This window comes from Arachis hypogaea, chromosome 4 (genome assembly GCF_003086295.3).
Source record: "Arachis hypogaea cultivar Tifrunner chromosome 4, arahy.Tifrunner.gnm2.J5K5, whole genome shotgun sequence".
NCBI lineage: Eukaryota > Viridiplantae > Streptophyta > Magnoliopsida > Fabales > Fabaceae > Arachis > Arachis hypogaea.
In genome coordinates this window covers 74,190,063-74,214,836 of record NC_092039.1, presented here as the reverse complement: position 1 = coordinate 74,214,836, position 24,774 = coordinate 74,190,063, and the positions used below count along the sequence as shown (strand labels likewise).

The 24,774-nt window shown below is 32.5% G+C and overlaps 1 protein-coding gene and 4 long non-coding RNA genes across 7 annotated transcripts; 1 reads left to right on the top strand and 4 right to left on the bottom strand.

Annotated features, from left to right (window-relative positions):
- Window positions 1-5,711: 5,711 nt before the first annotated feature.
- Window positions 5,712-6,387, bottom strand: LOC140183983 (uncharacterized). The gene is made up of 2 exons (XR_011880588.1): window positions 6,111-6,387; window positions 5,712-5,926 (listed from the first exon to the last, which is right to left on the bottom strand). It is a non-coding gene; the product is annotated as an uncharacterized lncRNA (long non-coding RNA).
- A 3,578-nt stretch (window positions 6,388-9,965) lies between these two features.
- Window positions 9,966-13,661, top strand: LOC112796841 (uncharacterized). Of its 3 annotated transcripts, none has more exons than XR_003199424.3 (5): window positions 9,966-10,378; window positions 10,634-10,778; window positions 11,744-11,846; window positions 11,944-12,030; window positions 13,391-13,661. It is a non-coding gene; the product is annotated as an uncharacterized lncRNA (long non-coding RNA). The 3 variants fall into 3 exon arrangements; XR_003199423.3 differs by lacking the exon at window positions 13,391-13,661 and adding an exon at window positions 12,308-12,779; XR_003199425.3 differs by lacking the exons at window positions 11,744-11,846; window positions 11,944-12,030; window positions 13,391-13,661 and adding an exon at window positions 11,418-11,674 and having other exon boundaries at window positions 10,035-10,378.
- On the bottom strand, window positions 11,859-12,655 carry LOC112796840 (uncharacterized). The gene is made up of 3 exons (XR_003199420.3): window positions 12,519-12,655; window positions 12,324-12,421; window positions 11,859-12,063 (listed from the first exon to the last, which is right to left on the bottom strand). It is a non-coding gene; the product is annotated as an uncharacterized lncRNA (long non-coding RNA).
- Window positions 13,662-14,161: 500 nt separating the features above from the next.
- On the bottom strand, window positions 14,162-15,187 carry LOC140172946 (uncharacterized). Its single transcript, XR_003199414.3, has 2 exons — window positions 14,742-15,187; window positions 14,162-14,486 (listed from the first exon to the last, which is right to left on the bottom strand). It is a non-coding gene; the product is annotated as an uncharacterized lncRNA (long non-coding RNA).
- A 529-nt stretch (window positions 15,188-15,716) lies between these two features.
- On the bottom strand, window positions 15,717-20,638 carry LOC112796839 (kinesin-like protein KIN-10B). Its single transcript, XM_025839481.3, has 13 exons — window positions 20,217-20,638; window positions 19,759-19,927; window positions 18,914-19,307; window positions 18,319-18,524; window positions 17,891-18,207; window positions 17,741-17,807; window positions 17,572-17,662; window positions 17,204-17,439; window positions 17,081-17,127; window positions 16,960-16,981; window positions 16,785-16,847; window positions 16,268-16,306; window positions 15,717-16,173 (listed from the first exon to the last, which is right to left on the bottom strand). The coding sequence occupies exons 1-13, from the start codon at window positions 20,384-20,386 to the stop codon at window positions 16,102-16,104; spliced, it is 1,893 nt and encodes a 630-aa protein (XP_025695266.1). The 5' UTR covers window positions 20,387-20,638; the 3' UTR covers window positions 15,717-16,101.
- Window positions 20,639-24,774: the final 4,136 nt, after the last annotated feature.

Sequence of the window (24,774 nt, the reverse complement as noted above, 5' to 3'; positions counted from 1 at the left end):
ATGATATTTAATGCCACATTATATACAAATATTTCATTGACAATTGTCTTATTTTAGGCCCATTTCTCTCCTATAAAGACATAATTTATCGAGATCTCATTATTTTCACAATTTTCAGGTACTTGAACGTCTTCTGGCATTAAAATTATATCAGAATTTTAGACAAATGTAGGTGTCTTTACTATGTCTTTTTCAACAGGAATAGTATTTATCTCTTTTCTCTTTCGAGGATTTTTATCTTTGGAACCAACAGGCCTGCCACGCTTCTGGTGTGTATTTGCTTCAGTGGCCATTTGTCCTACTGGGACATCAATTCGAATTGGGGCATTTTCCATCCTGCCACGCTTTTGGTGTGAATTTGCTTCAGTGGCTACTTGTCCTACTGGGACATCAATTCAAATTGGGACATTTTTTACTGGTATATAAGATTTGGTTATCCTCTTTGTATCGGAAAATGCATCAGGGAATTCATTTGCTATTCTTTGCAAATGTATAATCTTTTTGAACTTTTAGTTCACATTGCCCTGATCGAGGATCTAAATGCATCAACGATGATGCATTCTAATTAAGTTTCTTTTCAGGAAGCTTATTCTCTCCCCCTAATGTTGAAAATTTTGATTCATCAAAATGACAATCCGCAAACCGGGCTTTAAATATATCTCCCATTTGTATCTCAAGATACCTCACTATAGAGGGAGAATCATATCCAACATATATCTCCAATTTTCTTTGGGGTCCCATTTTGGTGCGATTAGGTAGTGCAATGGAAACATATATCGCACACCCAAATATTCTTAAATGGGTAATATTTGGCTGCTGGCCAAAAGCTAATTGCATAGGAGAGAACTGATGGTAACTCGTTGGCCTCAAACGAATAAGTGATGTGGCATGTAAAATAGCATGCCCCTAAACCGAGGTTGGGAGATTTGTTCTAATAAGTAAGGGTCTAGCAATTAATTGGAGGCGCTTAATAAGTGATTCTGCTAACCCATTTTGTGTGTGAACATAAGCTACTGGATGTTTAACACTTATTCCATTAGTCATACAATAAGCATCAAAATCTTGGGAAGTAAATTCACCAGCATTATCAAGACAAATTGCTTTGATTGGATTTTCTGGAAATTGTGCTTTTAATCGAATAATTTGAGCCAGTAATCTCGCAAACACCAGGTTGCGAGAAGATAATAAGCACACATGTGACCATCTCGAAGATGCGTCTATCAGGACCATAAAATATCAAAAAGATCCACATGGTGGATGAATAGGTCTACATATATCACCTTGAATCCTTTCTAGGAATTCAGAAGACTCAAATCCAATCTTTACTGGTGATGGCCTTAAAATTAACTTCCCTTGAGAACATGCAATACAACAAAATTCACTAGATTTAAGAATCTTCTGGTTCTTTAGTGAATGTCCATGAAAGTTTTCAATAATTCTCCTCATCATGGTTGTTTCCGGATGACCAATCGGTCGTGCCAAGTTATGAATTCATTTGAGCTAGTAAACTTCTGGTTTACAGTGGCATGTGATTCAATTGCACTAATCTTGGTATAATACAACCTAAATGAAGTGAGGGTAACTTTTCTAATATAACCTTTTTATTTAAATAATGAGTTGTGATACATAAATACTCATGATTTTTCTCATTTATTGTTTTAATATGATATCCATTTCGGCGAATATCTTTGAAACTCAACAAGTTCCTTAGAGACTTGGTAGACAATGGTGCGTTATTTATTATAAATTTTGTTCATCCAGAAAACAAAATTATAGCTCAGAGCCTTCTATCATATTGCCAGAGCTAATAATAGTATTAATATATTCATCTTTTGGCACAAGATAGGTAAAATATATATCACTTTTAAGAATAGTGTGCGAACTTACACTATCCGCAAGGCAAATATTTTCAGAATATGTCCTTGCCATTTTTCTTCAAAAACAAATGATAATAATAATAAATGAGTAGAAGTACATGCACAATAAAATTATTCATATGAATACTTAACAAACACATACACATATCAAACTATTCCATCATTGATCAAATAACCAATATTTCCTTTAAGATCCTCAAAGAAATTAGATACGTCATAATGAGTGGTGGAATTTTCACATTTGAAACAAAATTTGTTTTCTTTCCTTTGTCATTCTTTTTCAAGGATGCTTGATAAAGATCAACTAGGTGCCTTGGGGTATGACAGGTACGTGACCAATGGCTCTTTCCACCACAACGGAAGCATTTATCCTCAATTGATATACTTTGCCCATTGTTTCTTTCTTTATCCCACTTCTGGTGAGATCTTTTCTTGTGAACATAATTTCTTTTCCTTCCATAATTTTTCTTGTTATCAAAATCTTGCCATTTACCTCTTCTGGGTTAATGATTTGCCGCATTTGCTTCAGGAAATGGAACGGCGCCAGCTGGGCGCGCTTCATGATTTTTTAAGAGCAACTCATTGTTGCGTTCAGCAACAAGAAGGCAAGAAATTAACTCAGAATATTTTTTAAATCCTTTTTCTCGATACTGCTGCTGCAGGAGCACATTCGAGGCATGAAAGGTTGAGAAAGTTTTCTCCAACATATCATGATCAGTTATCTTTTCCCCACATAATTTCATTCGTGAGGTGATTCGAAATATTGCAGAATTATATTCATTTATGGATTTAAAATCCTGCAGACGCAAGTACATCCATTCATATCGGGCTTGAGGAAGTATCACCTTTTTTTATGATTGTACCTTTCTTCAAGGTCTTTCCAAAGATCTGTAGGATCTTTTAATGTGAGATATTTATTTTTCAATCCTTCGTCAAGATTGCGACGAAGAAAAATCATGGCTTTGGCTTTATCCTTCTGGGATGTATTATTTTCAACCTTACTGGTATCTCCAAGATCCATTGAATCAAGATGAATTTCAGCTTCTAGTATCCATGATAAATAATTGTTTCCAGATATAAAAAATATTAAATTCAAAATGAGAGAGTTTCACCATAATAAAAATTTGTTATTTGGAGTCTTCCTAAAATTTCGTTACAGTTTTGTGCTGATAACGTATTGTAAAATAAATAAAATGTGTACTAAATATAAAATAAAGATATGTAAATAAAGGATTCTAATATTAATATTAGTCAATATAATTAATTCAATAAAACTAATTTATATATATATATATATATATATAGCAACTTATTGTAAGAGAGAAAGAAGAGAATATTATATAAGAGAGAGTAATTATTATTATTATTGTGTATGTATTTGCATCAGTTCATGCCTATTTATAGGCGTACAAGAGTAGTGTTAATTAATTTCATTCAGTATTGAGAAAGTAAATCATCATCTGTGGAAAGAGTGAACCACCCATTAAATGGGCATCTACATCATCATGCATATCTTAACATATTAGTGTTTTTTAAGTGGATAATACTAAAAACTGAAAATCCATTATAATATAAAGCTCTTTAATTATTAATCTATTATCTATTATCTATTATATATTACTAATTTACAACAAAAATATGTTATATATTACTCTTTTATTGTAATTAAAATTCAATCTTTTTTTCTAAAATTAGAGGATTCTCTCATCTCTAAAGATTCAATTATTTAAAAAAATTAATTTTTAAAGGAAGAGATATAAAAATTAATTAATAGTTATATTGGTAGTTATAAAATTAACTTAAAATTAATTTTTTTAAATAATTGAATCTTTATTCTAATTAATTAGTTTTTAATCACAATATTAGTATTCTCTTCAAATTATATATAATAAATATTTAAAGAAAGAGATGTGAAAATAGAAATTATAAAAATAAATGGTAAAAATTTAAAACTAAAAAAGATAAAAAAATATAATTAAAATTAAAATTAGAGAATGTGATATTATACATTTTGATTGTCAAATTTGTAATTAGTCATTGATAATGATATATAAGAGAAATAAAATAGATGAAAAAATAAGAGAAATAGAGTGAAAAAGAGAGGAAGAGATAATATTCTAATTTTGGAGGAAAAAATTGAATTTCAATTGTAACGAGAGAATGACATGTAACACATTTTAGTTATAAAATTAATAATATATAATAAATAATAGATAATAGATTTATAATTAAGAAGTTTTTATTGACCCAACATTATAATAAGTTTTTCGTTTTTAGTGTTATCCACTCAAAAAATATTAATAGATTTTTTTTCTTCACATAAAAGGCTCATGTAATATAGACATAATTTTAGTCAACTTATTTTCTACTTTATGTAATCTCAAGCATATAACGTGATTAAACCCACTAATAACCTACATGATACTCTCTATATATTACGTGTTTATAAGTTAGTTAAATCTTAGTCATTTTTTGCCACTATAACCTTTGGCCACCAAAAATCTCTCCTTGATAAAATCCTACACTAATAATTCAATAGCTTGTGTTCAACACCCACTTTTTTTTCAAATTTATTCTGAAACTTTTTTTCCTGGTAGCAATCTCACCAAACATAGAAGAATATGGAAACTTATTCTCATCAAAGAGAACATGCCTAGTAATAAAGATTTTTCCAATACCTTATGATTGGGGCATAGCCTAAAAAGACAAAAAAGGTTGAGACTTATATTCCAATTTGTTTATGTGTATAAGGCTTCAAATAAGGATAGCAAGTGCATCCAAAAATTCTAAAAAATGAATAATCAGGAACACAATGATGAAGGAGCTCAAAGGGAGATTTATTGGATGTATTAGGGGATGGCAGCCGATTAATAATATATAAGTCTGACAAGAAGGCAACGCCCCAATGTTTAAGGGGGTAGAGAGGTCGAAACAGGCATTGCCAAGACAATGTCTATGATGTGGTGATGTTTGCATTTGGCTCTATTATTTTGTCTAGGATAGGAATAACGATGATGAGTAATTCCATGGTTAGCTAAGAAAGAGGTGAAGGCAGATAAGAGATATTCTCTTCCATGATTAGTTTGTAGAGCTTTAATACGAAGACCACTGAAGTTTTCCATCAAATTTTTTAATTGAATAAAAGTTGTAAACACTTGTGACTTAGTATGAAGTAGAAAAGTGCAAGTATAACCAGTGTAAGCATCCATGAAAGAGACATGATAACGAAATTCATGAAAAGATAATTTGGAGGCAGGTCCCCAAATATGACTGTAAATCATACCCATTGGAACAGTAAATTAATAAGAGTCATGTGAAAAAGGAAAATAGTGCATTTTAGCTAATTAAACAACAACTTTTACACAATAACCAGAGCTAGAGCCTATAGGGATAGAAATAATGCAAGTTTTACGCACAACAGCAACCGTTTTAGGTGTTTGTGTCCAAGTCTATGATGCCTTACGCAGCATTTGTTTAGTATATGTGTCTAGCTAAGACATGGACAACTTAAAACGTGTCTTTGTTTAGTTTGTAAGACACACAAATAAGAGAAACACGAATATCCACAAATATATACAATATACATATTTTTTTGTGTCTCACTCAATTGATGAGACACGAAATGAAGCTATAGACACGGATTTCAATTTTTTTTTGGACTATTTTATCTCTATTAAGTTTTTCAAATTTTAAATATCTCTTTCTCTTTTTATAAATTCTAATTTAATTTATGAGGATAAAATAGTCATTTTAAGTTATATAGTATTTTTGTATTTTGCAATCAAACATTATATTAGACACTATATTAGTGTTATGTCTATTATTTTCAAATACTAAACACAAACACAAATATTTTATATTTATGTCTTTAAATGTATATGTCTTAATGTCTATGTCTCAATACATACACAAAAGAGCCTTAAATATATATCTATTCTAGCACGAAAAACTCAAGGGATAGAAAAAGATTCGATTCTTTCAACAGCTACATTACGAAACCTATAGATTCCAACTTGAGGAGACCCTCGAAGCAGGACCTATTTGGTTGCCTGTGATTTCACATAACAAGCATCAGCGTGGAATTCAAAGAAACACGAGTTATCAATTACAAATTTTTGAACACTAATAAGATTTTGAATTATATTTGGGACAAGAAGCAATTTCTTAAAATAAAACGTTTATGATTATCAAGAGAAACTAAGTTTGCATACCCAAAATCAGAAATACGTGTACCTGACCCATTATCTAACAAGATTTGTTCTTGACCATTATAGGATTCAGCATCCATGAAACTTGATTGATCAGAGGTGATGTAATACGAGTCACCCATGAGTCACCCATGTCAGGAAATCAGGACGCTTTAGAGAGGTGGCATGGAAGAAGACATGCTTGATGAGGCACCAGAATTTGCTTGGGATGTAGTGAAGTTTTGATCAAATTGATGAAAACAGAATTGCCCTTAAACTTGCCACATACTTGACATTGAGGACATTGTTGTGTCAAAGAGGCATTGCCACCACGAAAGAATCTGCTATGGGTGTATGCGGATCGCATCAAATCGGATATGATCGAAAATTTGATTCAATCCGCACAATCTCTATCAAATCATATCGGATATGATATTCACGTTTTTTAGTGTCGAATCCAATCCGATCTAAACATTTACGGATTAAATATTGGGTATATCCACGTAATTAAACCTTCTCTTTTTAATCATATTTCTATGTAAATAATTCAATAAAAATATTTCTTTCACACTTTTAAACCTATTTATTCCTAAAAGAATTTTAATCAATTTTTTTTAAATAAAAAATGATATAATATAATATATGAATAATAACTACTAACTAAAATATACAAACAAATAAATATAATACCAAACATTCCAACAAACACTTCTAATAATAACTAATAAGTAAAGATAACAAGTACTAAAATACTAAATGTCTCATTTAAAATAAAACAGAAACATTATAACACACTAAAAGTCTAAATAATCTACAGCAAATACTTAAAATAAAATAATAGTAAAACAAGTTGATCCCTTCTTAAATCAGCCATAAGGTAATTTCAGCAGCTATGTATTCTTATTAAGAAAATACCAACTGAAAAATTAGTAAAACATGTTAGAATAAATTAAAAAAATAATCTAAGTAATTATACACTAATACAAATACTTAGTTATAATATTTAAGATGGTTCAGGAGGATGCAATTGACTTTGAACTTCAAGATCTCCAACACTAATAATTTTAGAAAATTCTATTCAATTCAACAATAAAATATGTCAAAATCAATGGTATAAAATAAAGAATCAAGAATGATAAAAAATAAATGAACCAATTCATTATATACCTGAATCAATTACAGTATCTCTTTCATCAAGTTCAACCAAAATCTTAACAGATTTTAACCAATATTGAGTGCAAATTAAAGCTTCTACAGTGGTGGGACTCAAAGCACTAAGATAAAGGATCAAAGACATGTCCTCCGAGCTAAAAACTGACTCAGATGTCACAGTAAAAATAAGAATGACTAATATATCTCTAGTTATGCAAGAGAAAAATCGATATCTCAGAGTCTTTCCTCTCCACCACCTCAATATATCAAATCCACTAAAATATTTTGCCACTTCATTTTTTAAATACATATCCATTTTATTCAACTTTATTCTGTGTTTGTTTTCATTTGCTAATAAGGTTTTCAATCATAATGTTATCATATGTCAGCATACTATTAATGAAAAATGAATTAGAAATTAATATGAAATATACTTTTATCAATTTTAAAAATGTAACTAATGCAATTAAAATTTTAAAAATAATTTTAATGTATGACGTCTACTTAAAAATCACTTTGAAAATTTAGTTGACTTCGATAATATTACTTTGTATCTTATAGGTTATCTTGCTTTTGTTCCGTTGTTGCACATGTGCTGGGTTTCTTTGCTTTTGTTAAAAGTTAGTTTTTATGATATGATAGTTATTACCATGGTAGATGGTATTTATATTTAAAATTAAAGTAAATTTTAATATTTGAAAACACATATTAATTTAAAGACTAATATTATTAAAATATAAAAAATATTATTTTAATTTTAACAAATATTTTTTATTCATTGTAGTCATTATAGACTACACCTTATTAAAAATATATATTATGAATGATGTATGTATAAATAAAAAGTAAATACTCAAATTAATTTTAAAAAATTTTAAATAATATTTTAGTCTTTAATAAACTTTTATTTTCTAAAAGAATTAATCTCATTAAATAACTATTCATCATTTTTAATATGTATATCAGACAAATTAATCGCTAAAAGTTCTACGACAACTAAATTTCAAAAAATAAGTTATGCTATTATGATGATGTGTATTTTCTTCCTCACTTGCTGAAATGTGGTGGATGTAGGAAAAAGAAACACGTGGAGTTCTTGTTTCCGCTTGGCCCAGCAAGTGTTGTGCCAGTTGCAGAGTTAATATAAAAAGTGAGCTAGGTTGTGGTTAATTAATTGGAGTTAGCTTCGTAGATAATCTCATGATTAGTTATTTAGGTTTTTTGGGTCTGTAACAGGTCTTTTTTGGAAAGCATAGTAAAGGTGGGCTGGGATTTAAGTAATTGTAAAAAAAAAAATTTCTCCATTTCTTAAATTGTGGGATAATCAGGTCGAGTTTAGTTTCTTGACAAAAAGAAAAAGCATAAGAATTCTGACAAAAAAAATGTGAACAATAATAATAATATTGATATAAGTGATAACGGTAATATAAAAATCCTCTCTATACAGATCGTCTTATAACGATTATCGTGTTTTCCACCTCTGTTCCATTACTGCCCCTGATGGCCGACAACGAATGGCCTGAAGGAGACCCAAACGAGAGTGACCATGCAAGAATAGAAAAGGAACTACTTGAGAGAAGTTCAAAGAAAGTCAAAAAAGGAGAAGATTACGCGGGTACTTCAAATCCAGCTCTGACTCCTAGAGTCGAAGGATGGATGCAGAGGAAAGAAGTTGGCCACAAAGGACGTTCATATATGACGTGCGCTAGATACCCATTTAAAAGTTCACGAGTTATAAATCTCAAGTGCATCATAGATATCATCCTGAACTAGCGACCAAACGCTATCAAAATTTAGTGAAAGATGTCGCCATTCAAAAAACATATTGAGAGTTTTAATCTCGTGTTGTTTTTCCTTGGATTTATAATTCAGTAGTTTTTTATTAGTAAACTTAACATTGTGACTTTTGTTTTTTTTTTTATTTTTTCGGAGCAATACATTAGAATTAAAAAACTATCTTCATTATCTATTGTGAAAATAATATTTTACTTCTTCATAATTGCCTTCCACTACTATATATAAAAAATCTATGTATACATAATTTATTACCAGGTACAATTTATTACAGCAGTGGATTACGCTATCCACTGTTTTTTCATAAACTGCAATATAGTTCAGGTTCTTTAGAAAGTATGGTTTTTGTATGGCACAAATTTTAACGTAATTTGCACTATTCTATAACAGATTATGTATATAAATTATAAACTGTTACACCTCTATAGTAATTTACATAAAATTAAAATAGAATAAAAATATAATATTTCAAAAATTTACCATTATAAAAATTTAAAGTCCAATTGATTTATTTATGTAAATTGTCTTATATAAATCATATGTCAATGACCATTATGCCATAAATAGTGGGGAATGGAATAGTTTTATGTTTCTTTACTAAAAAGCATGAAACAGAAAGGTTTCCAACGATTTATTTTTGTTGCTTTCTCGTAAATCGTAATACTAGCATAGGTTTTATTTTTTTTTCTAAGGTGTTTGCTACGGTACGATCATAAATTCATGACACGTGAATTATATTTTCCACGTCAATAATTAATTTTTCTTTTTTTAAATATATATTATATCAATTATTTTACTAAATTATCCTTATACTTTAATAAAAATAAAAAATATTTTTTATTTAATATTATAAAAGACTAAAATACCCTTTTTATATTAAACAAAAATTAATTCAAAAATCAAAATCAAAATACATCTCATTATTCATATACATTGAAAAATTACTTCATTGATCATGAACCCTAATCTAATCTCTCTCACCCCTGTTCATACAAAAAAAAAACACATCTGAACAATTTTTTTCATCATTAAATATCAATCTACCAATAAAATACAACCTCATCCCTAATTCCTACCCGGACAGCAGCAGCCTATCCTCACCCTCTCTCTTCATCGTAGCCGTGCTCTCTCTCCGTCGTTCTTCACGCAAGCAGCCGCCTTGTCGTTCCCCATGCATCAACAGCTCATCGTGTCGTCCTCCACGTAGCAGCAACCCCGTATCACTCTCTAGCGTCGTGCCTTCCTCCACTCCTCCCTGCAATTGCCACTCTCTGTCTTCCGTTTGCAGCTGTTCAGCCCTGCCGTTTCCATCGTCTAGCCCCATAGTTTTCGTCGACACAGTCCCCTGCATCTAGAATGGAGCCTCAGGTAATTTGTAGTTCAGTTCCAGCGTTCTCTGTCCTAACTTTTGGTTTTTTTATTTTTTGATCATTTGTTGTTTTTATAATTTTAATTATTTCTGGTTATGTTCACTATTCCAGTGTTCTCTCATGAAACTTTTGCGGTTGCTATTTCTTGATTATGTAATTTTAATTTATAGTTTGGTATTTAATTTGTGCTTGTTCTAATTTTAATGTTGTTGTAATTTAAATTTATGCTATTCTAATTTTAGTTTTAACATAGATGGTGATACACAGTTGAACCAAGGGAATGATGAAGATATGGTTTCAGGCTCCAGCAGCAAGCAGAGTTACAATTTTCAAGCTTCCAATGTTAATCCTAAGAGAGAAAAGTACCTCAGATACCGGACCAGACTTAATGCTGCAGAGTATGCTTATTTTAGCTGTGTAATTTAGTTTTTATATATGTTTCAAAAATGCCAACCTATCCTAGATTCAAACCTTATATTTTCTTGGCTTCTTTCATGCGGTTTTAATGCATGTAATGTGAAATATACCTTCATCATTTGGTAAAGAATTAGGAAGTACATATTGAGGTTTGGTAACCATATCTAAGTTATCTTCATTCAATCCAAAGTTCATCATAAGAGGTGCTCTGTAATTTTAGCTTTAGGTTGGTATAGTTACTCTTTTCCTCCATACAATTTACTTTTCCTATTTTTGTTGGGAGAAAGAAAAAGAGAATGATGATAACTTGATTTGAGAAGGGATTAGTTATATGTAGGTCAGGGAAAGGTGGTTTTTCTATCTTTCTTATTTTTTAATGTATATGCTAAACTAAATGTACTATAAATATCAACTTAATTTTGGTTCTTTAACTGCTGCCAAAGCTGTTACGATGCCAAAACTGCAAAGCTGTAAATTTAAACAAAAAGATGTAACATTTCTAATGCATTCAAGTTTATTACATGAATTTATAAAGACCTCTGTAATATCGTTATTCATTAATAAAATCTGTTATTAAACACAATCTTGATAAAGTGTCTCCTTGTTGGAGAAAATATTAGGTCGGGGCTTTGAGTGTTTGGTCGCTTGTGGATTCTGCTGGGAATGTCAAGCTTACTAGCTCCTCTTTTGAATATTATGTGATTTGTTGAACTACACGTCTAGTCTAATAATTGATTTTTTTTTGTTCAAACATTTCATGAAGATGATCATACTTTTACTAAATTAATAATTTAAGTTTTACAATTTTGTGATCATAGTCGAATAATATGCACTTCGGTATGGATTAATTTGATGTAATTGACCCCAATTTTCATTACCATATTGTTACTAGGATGATAATTCTTTTTCTTTTTGGGTTGATTATGCGGTCACTATAAATCTGCAGTTGGGGAGTGGTTCAATGGTGGATTGGGCTGAAATTTTGATAGCAAATTCTGGATGTAATTTTTCGTTCCGAATGATTGGAGGATTAAGATAAGATTTGGAGGGTGAGATATGGCTTGCGTGCACAAAGTAATTTTGTAAATTTTTCATGTTTTTCATAATTACAAGCTTATAACACATAACATTCTTTCGAGTTCTCAGCCTTCACCCAGTCTGATGATTCCTCAGAAGATTGAACCTCTTCCATTGCTCTTGGCCATTACAGAATCAAGCCTTTCTTGCAAGCATGTAAGCTCTCTTGCCAGAGATTTTCTTGTTTCCCTGAAATTTGGATGCAAGCCCTAGTATATAACATTGATCAAGGACAAGGAAGCTAACTAAGACTCTAAATAATCCTCCTAATGCATATGTATCTAATCATTTACAAATCACAATTATCGCATGTGATTGTAATGTAAAGCCATTGATAAAAAAATAGTGAAACAAATACATACTTGATGCAACATTTTATTACCAAATCAAGGTATATTGAAAAGAAATTGCTGATTTGATATTATGTAAACAGCATCAGTAACACATACTTGAATAGTATCCAACTTCCGCATGAGCCTCATTATATTCTCTCCAAGTGCGATCCTCTGCTTCTCATCATTTTGTAGATCAGAAGAGTGCTCAAACGCTTGAAATAGAAGCTTTGATATTAGTCAACTCCTTACTGACTTCGCTGCTACAATACAGAGAATGAGAGACACTATAATAGCATAATAACAACTAACCTATTGCTAATTTTTCATTCTCTTCACTAAAAAAGGCATCACTGAATTCTTTGCTGCCGGTTCAAGAGTAAGACAGACTGCTTCCACCTGAATATGTGACATATATTGATCCCATTCTCATGAGTTTAGCATGTCAGTTAGTTAGTTAGAGGAAAGATATCTTGTTTGTAATTCAATTTCAAACAAATCCAATGTAACATCCATCCTAAGGTGTAATGCAAGTTTATGGTTACCTTGATTTATATGCACTTCATCACAAAATGATGCTATGACTTTTCCACTAATTAATGAAATTAATAATGCAACAGCATTTACTAATATACCTTTAAAATTAAATAATTTTATTTTATAGTACTCATTTGTATTCTAGTATTTTTGTGTGCATCACACATTTTAAATCTAGTATATTGTATATTAAAGCAAAGTTACCGCAGCACATAAAACATCACTCAGAGGATCCTCCAAACCAAAAGCAGAGAAAGAAGAAGTAATTAATGAAAAATTGCAAAGAAGAATTCACGTAGTGATACTTCAGTGGTGTGCCTTTGACCATTTAATACCATTTTTCCAACTTCCCATAGCAAATTCTGGTGTTCATGTATGTCTTCTTCATATCAACATCAAGAAACATTCAAAGGCTATCCATCCCTAATCACTCAACTTTGCCTCCTTTTAATTTGTTAGACTTGGTTGAACTGCCATTGCCATTGCCATCGTCATCAAATATTTGCCAAGCTGTTATATCATGCATAAATAAATACATATTTTTGTTCCAAAAAATACACATAATCTTTTAATCAAAATGCGCACTTTTTAATTTACATACACAAATCCAAATGCATTATTAGTTAATTGTTGTGTTCATTTAGTAGAGATGACAGCCAAATGCCTTAGAGAAGCAATGATGTTGGAAGAAAAAGAGCTCAGAATTAAGACAAGACAATGAAGCTGTTGAAGTTGTTTGATATTTGAAGCTTCACCATGATTGCATGGCTGCATTTGTCACTGGAGTATGAAAATTGATAAAAATTTTGGAAACAGCAGCAGCCACTGATGTAATTGTTAGGTTAGCCTGTTTACATTACACCCTTTGAGTACGGCCTTTCACCAAACCTTGCATTATATATCATTGCTACTTTGATTTGATGCATTTGAGAGAGCTTTACTCATGGATGCTGTCATTAAGTGTGATACTATGCCAGCAATGATAATCAAAGCCGAAATCAATATGGTTATACTCATCATATACTAATCAGTATTTCTCTGTCAAATTCCTCTACTTGCCTCAATACAAACATTTTCATCAAGTATTTACTGTAAAGTGATGTTTGTTAGAAACAATTTTCAAAGGCAAAAATTAAAGAAAAGAAAAACTAGACCTTAAATCCTTAATTAATTAGGATTAGGAAAGTTAACATTGCAACATCAGTATCATTATTTTATTATGAATATGAACCATAAACGCGCGCTCATGAAACTAATCCCTTCTCAAATCAAGTTATCATCATTCTCTTTTTCTTTCTCCCAACAAAAATAGGAAAAGTAAATTGTATGGAGGAAAGGAGTAACTATACCAATCTGAAGCTAAAATTACAGAGCACCTCTTCTGATGAACTTTGGATTGAATGAAGATAACTTAGATATGGTTACCAAACCTCAATATGTATTTCCTAATTCTTTACCAAAGGATGAAGGTATATTTCACATTACATGCATTAAAACCGCATGAAAGAAGCCAAGAAAATATAAGGTTTGAATCTAGGATAGGTTGGCATTTTTGAAACATATATAAAAACTAAATTACACAGCTAAAACAAGCATACTCTGCAGCATTAAGTCTGGTCCGGTATCTGAGGTACTTTTCTCTCTTAGGATTAACATTGGAAGCTTGAAAATTGTAACTCTGCTTGCTGTTGGAGCCTGAAACCTTATCTTCATCATCCCCTTGGTTCAACTGTGTATCACCATCTATGTTAAAACTAAAATTAGAATAGCATAAATTAAAATTACAACAACACTAAAATTAGAACAAGCTGAAATTAAATACCAAACCACAAATTAAAATTACATAATCAAGAAATAACAACCGCAAAAGTTACATGAGAGAACACTGGAATGGTGAACATAACCACAAATAATTAAAATTATAAAAACAACAAATGATCAAAAAATAAAAAAACCAAAAGTTAGAACAGAGAACGCTGGAACTGAACTGCAAATTACCTGAGGCTCCATTCTAGATGCAGGGGACTGTGTCGACGAAAACTATGGGGCTAGACGACGGAAACGGCAGGGCTGAACAGCTGCAAACGGAAGACAGAGAGTGGCAATTGCAGGGAGGAGTGGAGGAAGGCACGACGCTAGAGAGTGATACAGGGTTGCTGCTACGTGGAGGACGACACGATGAGCTGTTGATGCATGGGGAACGACAAGGCGGCTGCTTGCGTGAAGAACGACGGAGAGAGTGCAGCTACGATGAAGAGAGAGGGTGAGGATAGGCTGCTGCTGTCCGGATAGGAATTAGGAATAAGGTTGTATTTTATTGGTAGATTGATATTTAATGAAGAAAAAAAATTGTTCAGATGTGTTTTTTTTTTTGTATGAACAGGAGTGAGAGAGATTAGATTAGGGTTCATGATCAATGAAGTAATTTTTTAATGTATATGAATAATGAGATGTATTTTGATTTTGATTTTTAAATTAATTTTTGTTTAATATAAAAAGGGTATTTTAATCTTTTATAATATTAAATAAAAAATATTTTTTATTTTTATTAAAGTATAAGGATAATTTTGTAAAATAATTGATATAATATATATTTAAAAAAAGAAAAATTAATTATTGACGTAGAAAATATAATCCACGTGTTGTGTTTTAATTTGTCCACATTTTAATTGTATCGATACGTATGAATTTATGATCGTACCGTAATAAATACCTTTTTCTAAAACTTATGTATAGGCCACGATTTATATTTAAATATAGAGGACAAAATTGTAGCCATTACAGATTTAGGACAATCTAGTAGTATAATAGTTCAACTGGTTTAAATAGATAAATTATTCTCATTTTTATGTAACTATAAACAATTAATGCTTCTTTCTTATTCTGGAACCCTAAATATATATATTTTTCTTTTTTCCGGCCATGATTTGCCCTCTAATAAAAGGTTGGCACCCAAACATAGGACAAACACACAAAAAAAAAACCAAAATTCCTTCCATAGTCAATAATCCCGAAAAAAAAAATCAGCCTAACCAAAAACTACATCCTGAATATGCCAAAAAATCCTAAAACTTACTCACCTTCATTAAAACATACTTGGTTAAAACATATTCAAACTCTCCTAATTAACCCACCACTAACAAGCTCACTGCATTCTCAGTCAGGGGTGGTAGTCTCGTAGACAATATCTGCGCGTGAAGCTACGCCATACCACGCATTGCGCAATGCGATACTCCCCAACATTGGTACTATGCTAACTGATATAGCAACACACAAATCTGAAAACAAACAACAAATATTACAACAGATCTTAGCCGAAAGGCCAAGAAAGATACCCTTAAACTATTTAAGAATGGCTTCAACCGAGTATTGAATCTGTCGCTTTCTCTTCAAATAGTTTCTTTGCAGCTCTAGTGAACAAGTTATGGGCCTGCAAAAAGTTGGTAAAAGTTCAAATTTTGTTCAAATTATGAGACGAAATCTTTCAGCTAATACAGCACATGCTCATGGTTTATATGATATACCTGCTTCGAAGAGAGGCCAATCTTCTCTAAGTCACTTAGCTGCAAAATGTCAAAACCAAACAGGATCACTAACAGTATCAGATAATTCAATTTCTGCTATATATATATATATATATATATATATATATAATAAAAAAACAAAATTACAGAGATTCCCTAAATTAAATTTGGTTACATGGCCTTTTTTACTCTATGTTCATCGTGGATACCACGATTTAAGCAAAAATTAGTAAATCGTAAACTAACCCACGATTTCTAGACTAACTTAGGCATCATAATCGTAAACCATGATTTTCCCTCGGAAAAAACCCACGTAAATCGTGGATGTAAAGGCAACAACCTTGAATGCAATTTGTATTGTTTGAATGATATTGCTCCCGTGATCGAATAATAATAATAATAATAATAATAATAATAATAATAATAATAATAATAATAATAATAATAATAATAATAATATCTTACGTGTCTTGGGAGAAACATAATAGAAGAAAATCATATATATAAGCACACTAACCGATTTAAGCGGACTTTCTTCCCTAAGGTCTATTATATATTCTGCCATCTTCTCTCCTATGCCCTGAATGAATTGAAAAATAAAGAACAATCATGAATATAAATGAAAAAGGGAAAATTTTCAAATTTGGAAACAGCTATTCATGTTTTGCATCGCAGTGACATCCTGCATGTACCTTTAACTTTAGTAGTTCCTCTCTGCATTTAAGAATTAAACACAATGTTAATATTCAAAGAAGGATGACTAAGTATGCTTCAAAGGGTCAGAAAATTACAAAGGAGAATCATTTGCCTTACCTGCTTGCATTGTTTAAGAAATCAATGTATTCTTGAACTAGAGTATTCTGTGTTGAAAATTGGTGATGTGAGGATGGCAGTTCATGAAATCCTTTGTTACTAGAGTGAAAGAATAGTTTGTACCTTCAACGCAGAACTTCGTGTACTGAATTTATCAAGCGGAGTGTCATTCTTTAGTATTTTCCCTTTGTTAGCAGAGCAGGTTTCTGTAGAAGGTGTTTGTGAGAAAGAGAATGCTTCAAGGGGCTTTTGATTAACACTGATGTTGAGAGGGGAAAAGGGTTTTTTTAAAGGACTTTGGGCTGCATTTTTGCTCTCATTTGTAATTGGCGAGTTCATCACCTTGGCCAATGGCTCAGCTGAATATAAGAACAAATTCAAAGCCTTAGTAAGCACATTTACACAAGATTAAACCAAGCATCCAATAACTATTCACTGTTATGTCGGCAAATAATAAGATCAAGTGAAGGAATCTCAGAGCAATGACATACCAGGGAGATTTTTACATGGCTCCCATGAAGATTTATTGGTATAATGCTCAGATTCTTGCTTATCGTTGCTTTTAACACCACAATTCTCATTCTGTAGAACATTAAGTAAATAGTATATTCGAGAAAAATGAAGATATTTCTCCAGTATGCATGAAAATATATGTTTTACCTCCTCCAAGCAAGTATTGAACGGATCTGCACTATCCAGTAGATTTCCAAACGACACAGCAAAGGCACTGCTTACAAAATATGAAAATTCTCAATAGGTAAAGAAAAAATCAGTTTCCATGATTATATCAGCAAAAGAACCAATGGTCACCTTTCTTTTGTATGTTGTGCCGATTCATTAATTCCAGTTCTTCCTTCCTTCACTGAACTATCGAAAGTAACACATCTCTTAGCAGAGATTTTGACCGAACTTGGAGTTTTTCTTGGAAACAGAGAGATAGATGCAGCAAATCTTTGTGAACTCTTCGTTTTGCCTTTTGATTCTAGCCAAGCTTTCAGTTTGGCTTCCATGTCCACTTTAACTTTTGGAGTCTCTTGTTTTTGAGCTGAAGGCACAAAATTAGACACATGCCTTGATCTAGCAGCCAAACTAACAGTATGAACAGATTCCTGGTATTCTCCTGGATTCTGGAATCAAAACAAAAGAGAGATGCAATAATCTTTTGAACCAATTCTGTGGATCATAGTCTTTGGTCACTGATATAGTTAAACAAGGAGCTAGAAAATATCTGGCCTTACCAGGCAAGCGACCATCAATGCACGACTAGTTCCCCCTAAAGAGTCTTGCAATATGCGGGTCAATTTGCTTTCGCGGTAGGGAACTCGTGGTTTGTTGTTGTTTAATGCATAGATCACATTTGACAGTGCAAACAAGGATTGGTTTATCTTACCACTCTCTTGGAGACGAATCCCTTCATTGCAGGTCCTTCTGTTGTCTTCGTTACCTGGTTCAGTCTTACACACATAAGCATAATCAGAACCTTTTGAATACAACATAATATCCTATGTTACACTAATCAAGATACCAACATTGAATACGATATGTAAATATGGTAATTTTTTAAAAATATAAAACATGAATACATAACCTTAATCAAATATTCAGAATAATTCGCCTAATAATGATCTTATATATGACAAATCATCTAGATGATAATAATATAGAGAATGAACAATACCTTCCTTCAGTTCAAAAAATTGGTCATATCCATATGAAGTCAAAGCTAACAGTAAGGCATACACACATAATATATATAATATGAAAGAAAAATTAAATTATTTGTGCAACATAGATCATATCATTGAGACGAGAAAACTTGAAAATTTAAGTAACCTGCCAAGTCAATGAGATTCAACTTTCCGAATACAGCTGCTCCAGTGCCATCAGCAGAAGGAGTGGAGACAGAGATCATAAGGACTGCATGGCTCCTACTAGAGACATCATTGAGGCCAGTGTGAGCAACTTTACGCCGCTGAACTCCGCTCGAGAAAACATCATGAAACTCAGACATTGTGTTTATGGGAACCTGAGAGAGTCCACGGAGGTGGATTTCGCCATCTTTGTCATCCCAAACTGAAATCTCTTTTGCTTTGACCTCCAAAAGGTCATAGCATCTGTCCATGTAGACCTCATAGTATGAAATATTTGCAGTCCTGCCATTGTTTCGGCAAATGGACAGTATCATAGACATAGCCAGTGTCATCAAGCCAGGTTGGTCCTTAGTCCCCTGCAACACCAAAGATGGGATAACTTCAGAAACATAACAAAGGATTCTGCTACAGCTAGTTGGTTATCCAAGGCAATGTGTAGCTTATAACTTTTCTAAGTTTGTACTTGTGCTATGCCTGTATAGAACCAACCACAAAGCATGGCATGTTCGCTGAAACACTTTTGTTTTTCATAATGCTATCCAAAATCCCATATTTCCCAGTAATTTATACATTCAAAAACCCATATTGGAAAAAAAAAAAAGAAAAATAAATTGAGTTCCCGAGCCTAGAGAGTGGATCACACTTTACCAAACAATTGAGGGAAAAAATTGAGAGGATTCACTCCCTTAGTTGCCATCCTCAATTCACATTTTGCTTAAAATTCGTACTAAAAAATCAACGGAAAATGGCAATAACAAATCTAATTAAAAGAAAAAAAAAAAAAAACACGCTTGGTTAAGGTCATACCTGCATGGTGTATGTCTTGCCACTGCCAGTGGCTCCATAAGCGAAAACTGTGGCGTTGCAGCCACTGAAGATTCCAGGTATCATAGGGCTCACTTCTTTGCTGAATATCTGACCCACATTATTATCTTCTACCCCAAAGAATGAGTCCAATTGGTAGCACTCCTTTCGGCTAACATCAACACAAAACACAAAAATCACCACCGAACCTAAAAATTCCACAAACCTCTTTCACCCAAAACAAGAAAGAAGAGTTTAATTTCCATGCACGGACACACATTTTCAAAAAATTGTTTCACACAAAAGTGGTTGACTCTCACGGCTTCTATTGTAAGAAGAAACCAACAGAATTGGATATGTAAAATTTCTTTTACACTAACGGCATAGTAAAATTAAGCTCAAACACAACAAGAAAGCATAATTGGGGGGAAAAGGTAAAGGCTAGAAATAATTTCTGAAACCTGGTTTGTGGATCTTTGAGATAAACGGCAACTTCATCTTCTGCAGACTCGAAATCTTGGTCCAGGACGGAGACACACGGAACTGGGTCGCCATTTTTTGAAGAGATCTCTTGAGGAAGAAAGGGTCTAACCCTGACTATCACTCTGACCTTGGAGCCAAGAGTAGCCATTGATGAAGTTCGGAAAGGAATTTTCAGAGAAATTTTGGGAAATGTTCAGAGAGAGAGAGAGAGAAGAAGAAGAAGGAGAAGAAGAAGAAGAAGAAGAAGAAGAAGAAGAGGTTTTTCGAAAAAACAGAGAACCTGAGAATTTGGGAGGCTTATTTAGTTTGAACTTTGAATTGAACGTTTAGTGACCCCCGCATGTTTTCCGTTTCGAGGTAAAGGAGCTAAGCTAGTTGACCGTGACAGGAATTCGAAGACAGGAGCTAATTGAAAATAAAATTTTAATTTTAGGACAGAGAATTTTAATCTCTTTTATTATTTTATAAAAATATGAAATATTAAAATTTTAAAAATAAAGAGTCAAATTTTAATAATAATTTTTTAAAAATATTTTTATTTAATTTTGTAAATTTTAAATTTATTTTTCAATCTTTAGATTTACCTTAAACTAAATATAATATTAAAATATAATTTAGTCTAATGTATTTTTATTTTATACTAAATACAACACAAAATTTGATTTAGTCATGTCTTTTAGTTTTAGAATTTTTTTTTTTCTTACTTTTGATTATGAAAAGTTATGTTACGTGTGTTTAGTACTATTTTTTATAAATGTTTTTAATTTTTTGAAAAATTAATTGAGAGATTTTAAAGAAGTAAAAAATATGACGTCTTCCTTTTCAGAAGTTATTTTATCATTTTCATTAAAAAAGGTAAAGTATATTTTTTGTCCCTGAAGTTTACTAAAAGTTTTAAAATTACCCCTAAGTTTCAATTTGTCTCAATTTTATCCCAGAAATTTTCGATTTGCATCAATTTTACCCCTGAACGTTAACAGCGTTGAAATCACTAACAGACGTTAATGACGTGGCAATCAAGGAGTTTCATGTGGCAACTATGTGTGTGACTCATTTCTAAAACGTTTTTTTAAATAATTCTTAATTTTTGTTTAAAAATTTATATTACAAAAATGAAATAGGTAAAAATCCCATCATGAAACCCTAAAATTAACTTCTTCATTTACGTCTGCATCTTCATCTTCTTCATTCTCTGTAAGAATAAGAAACCCTAACGAATGGCTTCCCAAGGCTCTGTATCATCACAAAAAAGTAGTCGGCGACGACGAACGCTGACATGCAACTGTGGTGAACCCCCTGTACTGAGATGGTCGAAGACACCAGAAAATTCCGGCCGGAGATTTTGGGACTATGTATACTTTGATGTAAGTTTGAGTGCTTTCTTATTTTGATGTCTTTCTGAGTTTCTTCAATTTCTTTTTTTTTTTGTGTTTATGTTACAGATTGGGAAGGAGTGCACATTTTTTCTTGAGCAGATGGAGTTGCAGAGATAAAAGAGGCTGAGGTTGCAAGGTTGAAGATGAAGATTTTCACCTTGAAGGCTAAATTAGTTTATGCCAAATGCAAACTGTTGATGGCTGTTATTTTTGGTGTGTTGGGTTGGTTTATGGTGATTCTAATGGTTTATTTGTGGGTGAAGAATGGAACCCATTTGAGGTTAGGGTACTAATGCGTTTGGGACATATGAAAATAGCAGAAGTAAGAATAGGATGGTTGTTCGTAATCAGTTACAAAACTGTACTCAACTCAAAAACTTGTTAATGTTGTTGTCCTTGAAGTTTAATTTATGTTTCAAAAGTATCCCTAAAAGGATTAAAATAGTTTGGCATTAAAATTGGCATTAAGAACCTGTTGTGACAAAGACAAACTCTAATTAAAAGTTGTATGAATGAATCCATCACATTAGTCATTATCAAAATAACATAAGTTGTTAATCAACATATTCTCTAATTAACATAAGTCATAACCAAAGTAAAAACTTAATTACATAAGTCATAACCAAAATAATTCAGCAACAAAGAAAGAGTTGGAGTCATAAGTCATAAGTCATAATACAAAATGCCAATATTGTTCAAGCTTTCAAAAGAAACACTAATTACAAGATGCGACACAACTAAGACCCTGTGAGAGCACTCTAAGTTTGACTCCCTTGTAATGAGGGTTGTCCCTGTTCAGTTGAAGTGGAGTTGTTCCTAAGGATTCTAGTTGGTCTTGGTGGCTGGAATTTTTTGTGTGCATTTGGTTGGGTATTAGGCCTTGCTGCAACATTGGCCAATCTGGTCCTCTTATGCACTGAGTCAGTAGATCCAACTTTCTTAGCAGTGCTGTGCTGGGCTGGTGATGATGTAGCAGTTCCAGCATTATTGTTTTGGGCTGACGATGTGGCAGCAGTTGTTTCTTATGATGGACTTGAACAAACAATAGCCAGTTACAGTTAAAAAAAGGTAAACAGCATAAGAAACAGTCTTATGTATGGGAATCATATCCAATAGACAAGTACTCACGGTTGGCCTTCTAAGAGGGCAGCCTCGCTTGTTGTGACCCAATTTTAGACAATAAGAGCATTTTTGTTGTAACCTCAGCCTAGAAGTGCTTGGGCCTTGTGGTTCTTCACCCTCCCCTCTTGCTCTTTTCTTCTTAGGCCTCCTCCCAATTGGCACTCTGTGTGGTGGAGGAACCACATCTGAATATGTAGTTCTCTCCCACATTGTATGTCCATTACAAGGGTTAATCATGGGGGCATAACAAGTCACATAAGCAGCTTTAATGTAACAGCTTACAACATATTTTCGAATATCATCTTTAGCACAATTAATTGCACTAACTGCATGTGGACAAGGTAAACCTGTCATTTGAAACTTTCTACAAGTACATTCTTTCTTCAAAAGATCTACTACAAATTTGTCCCTGCCTCTTATGACTTCAAATTTTGAGATTTCGGCAGCAACTGGGAACCATCACCTAGAAGCATCTATTTCCTTTTGTAACTTAAGCTTAATCCTAGGAAGAATATCATCCTTATACTTCTCAATAAGTATCCTATTTTCAGCCCATTTCTTCATCAAATAAACTCTAATATCCTCTAGCATTGTCAATATAGGTTTTTTCCTTGATTCAACAATTGCAGAGTTGAAGCTTTCACACATATTATTGACAAGTGCATCACATTTAAGATAGAATTCAAACCTTGATTTAGTCCTTTTTTAAGATTCAGCCCTGGAATTTTTTTTTGAAGTTGGCATAGAGGTGTCTCACACAAAATTTGTGATCAACACCTGGAAGTAGATCACCAAGCCCTGTTTGTGCAAAATGCACAATTTTAATATAATGCTCAAATAATGTTTAATACACCAGCAAAGACCATCATACAATTTTAATATAATGATTATAGTTATCAAAACTAATTAAAATTTCCTATGAATATAGTTTGATACAGCAGCAACTACCCTCATATAATATAATGATGACATAAAAGATCATTAAAAGAACATTGACATATACTGCAGAAGCCAAATGATGAACTAATTCACAGCAAAATCTTAATATACTAAAATACAGGTTAGATCTTAATTACACTAAAATACAAGTTAGTAGATTACCTTTTGTTGGTCAGACATGAATGTGCTACGAAGTAATTTATCCGCTCCTATATCATCAATTAGGTTTGAGAGGAACCACGTCCATGAATCTTTTGTCTCAGCCTCCACGATTGCATATGCGATTGGTAGCTGGTAGACGAAATTGTGATTCGTACTCTTTGTACTTGTATGAAATTTAATTCGAGATAATAGCTCTTTACTATGTGTGGTCACAACTCCGTTCAACTAACCAGCAAGTGTACTGGGTCGTCCAAGTAATAAACCTTACATGAGTAAGGGTCGATTCCACAGAGATTGTTGGTATGAAGCAAGCTATGGTCATATTGTAAATCTCAGTCAGGCGGATTTAAATAAATTATGGAATTTGGAAAATCAAATAATAGTAATTAAACATAAAATAAGGATAAAGTTACTCATGTATTTCCATGATGGCAATTTCAGATAGGCGTATGGAGATGCTGTGCTCCTCCTGAATCTCTGCTTTCCTACTGCTTTTATCCAATTTTATCACTCCCTTCTATGGCAAGCTATATGTAGGGCATCACCGTTGTCAATGGCTACATCCCATCCTCTCAGCGAAAAAGGTCCAAATGCTCTGTCACAGCACGGCTAATCATCTGTCGGTTCTCAATCAGGTTGGAGTAGAATCCCTTGATTTTTTTGCGTCTGTCACTAACGCCCAGCCTTCAGGAGTTTGAAGCTCGTCACAGTCATTCAATTCCGGAATCCTACTCGGAATACCACAGACAAGGTTAGACCTTCTGGATTCCCATGAATGCCGCCATCAATTCTAGCTTATACCACGAAGATTCTGATTAAGGAATCCAAGAGATATGCGCCCGGTCTAGGGTAGAACGAAAGTGGTTGTCAATCACGCGCGTTCATAGGTGAGAATGATGATGAGTGTCACAGATCATCACATTCATCAAGTTGAAGT

Coding starts and splice junctions, on each gene's coding strand:
- LOC112796839 (XM_025839481.3), bottom strand. CDS start 20,386: ATGGCTACTCTTGGCTCCAAGGTCAGAGTGATAGTCAGGGTTAGACCC. Junction 18,208..18,318: donor CATTGATGGTCGCTTGCCTG/GTAAGGCCAGAT, acceptor TTTTGATTCCAG/AATCCAGGAGAATACCAGGA. Junction 17,663..17,740: donor TCAATACTTGCTTGGAGGAG/GTAAAACATATA, acceptor AATGTTCTACAG/AATGAGAATTGTGGTGTTAA.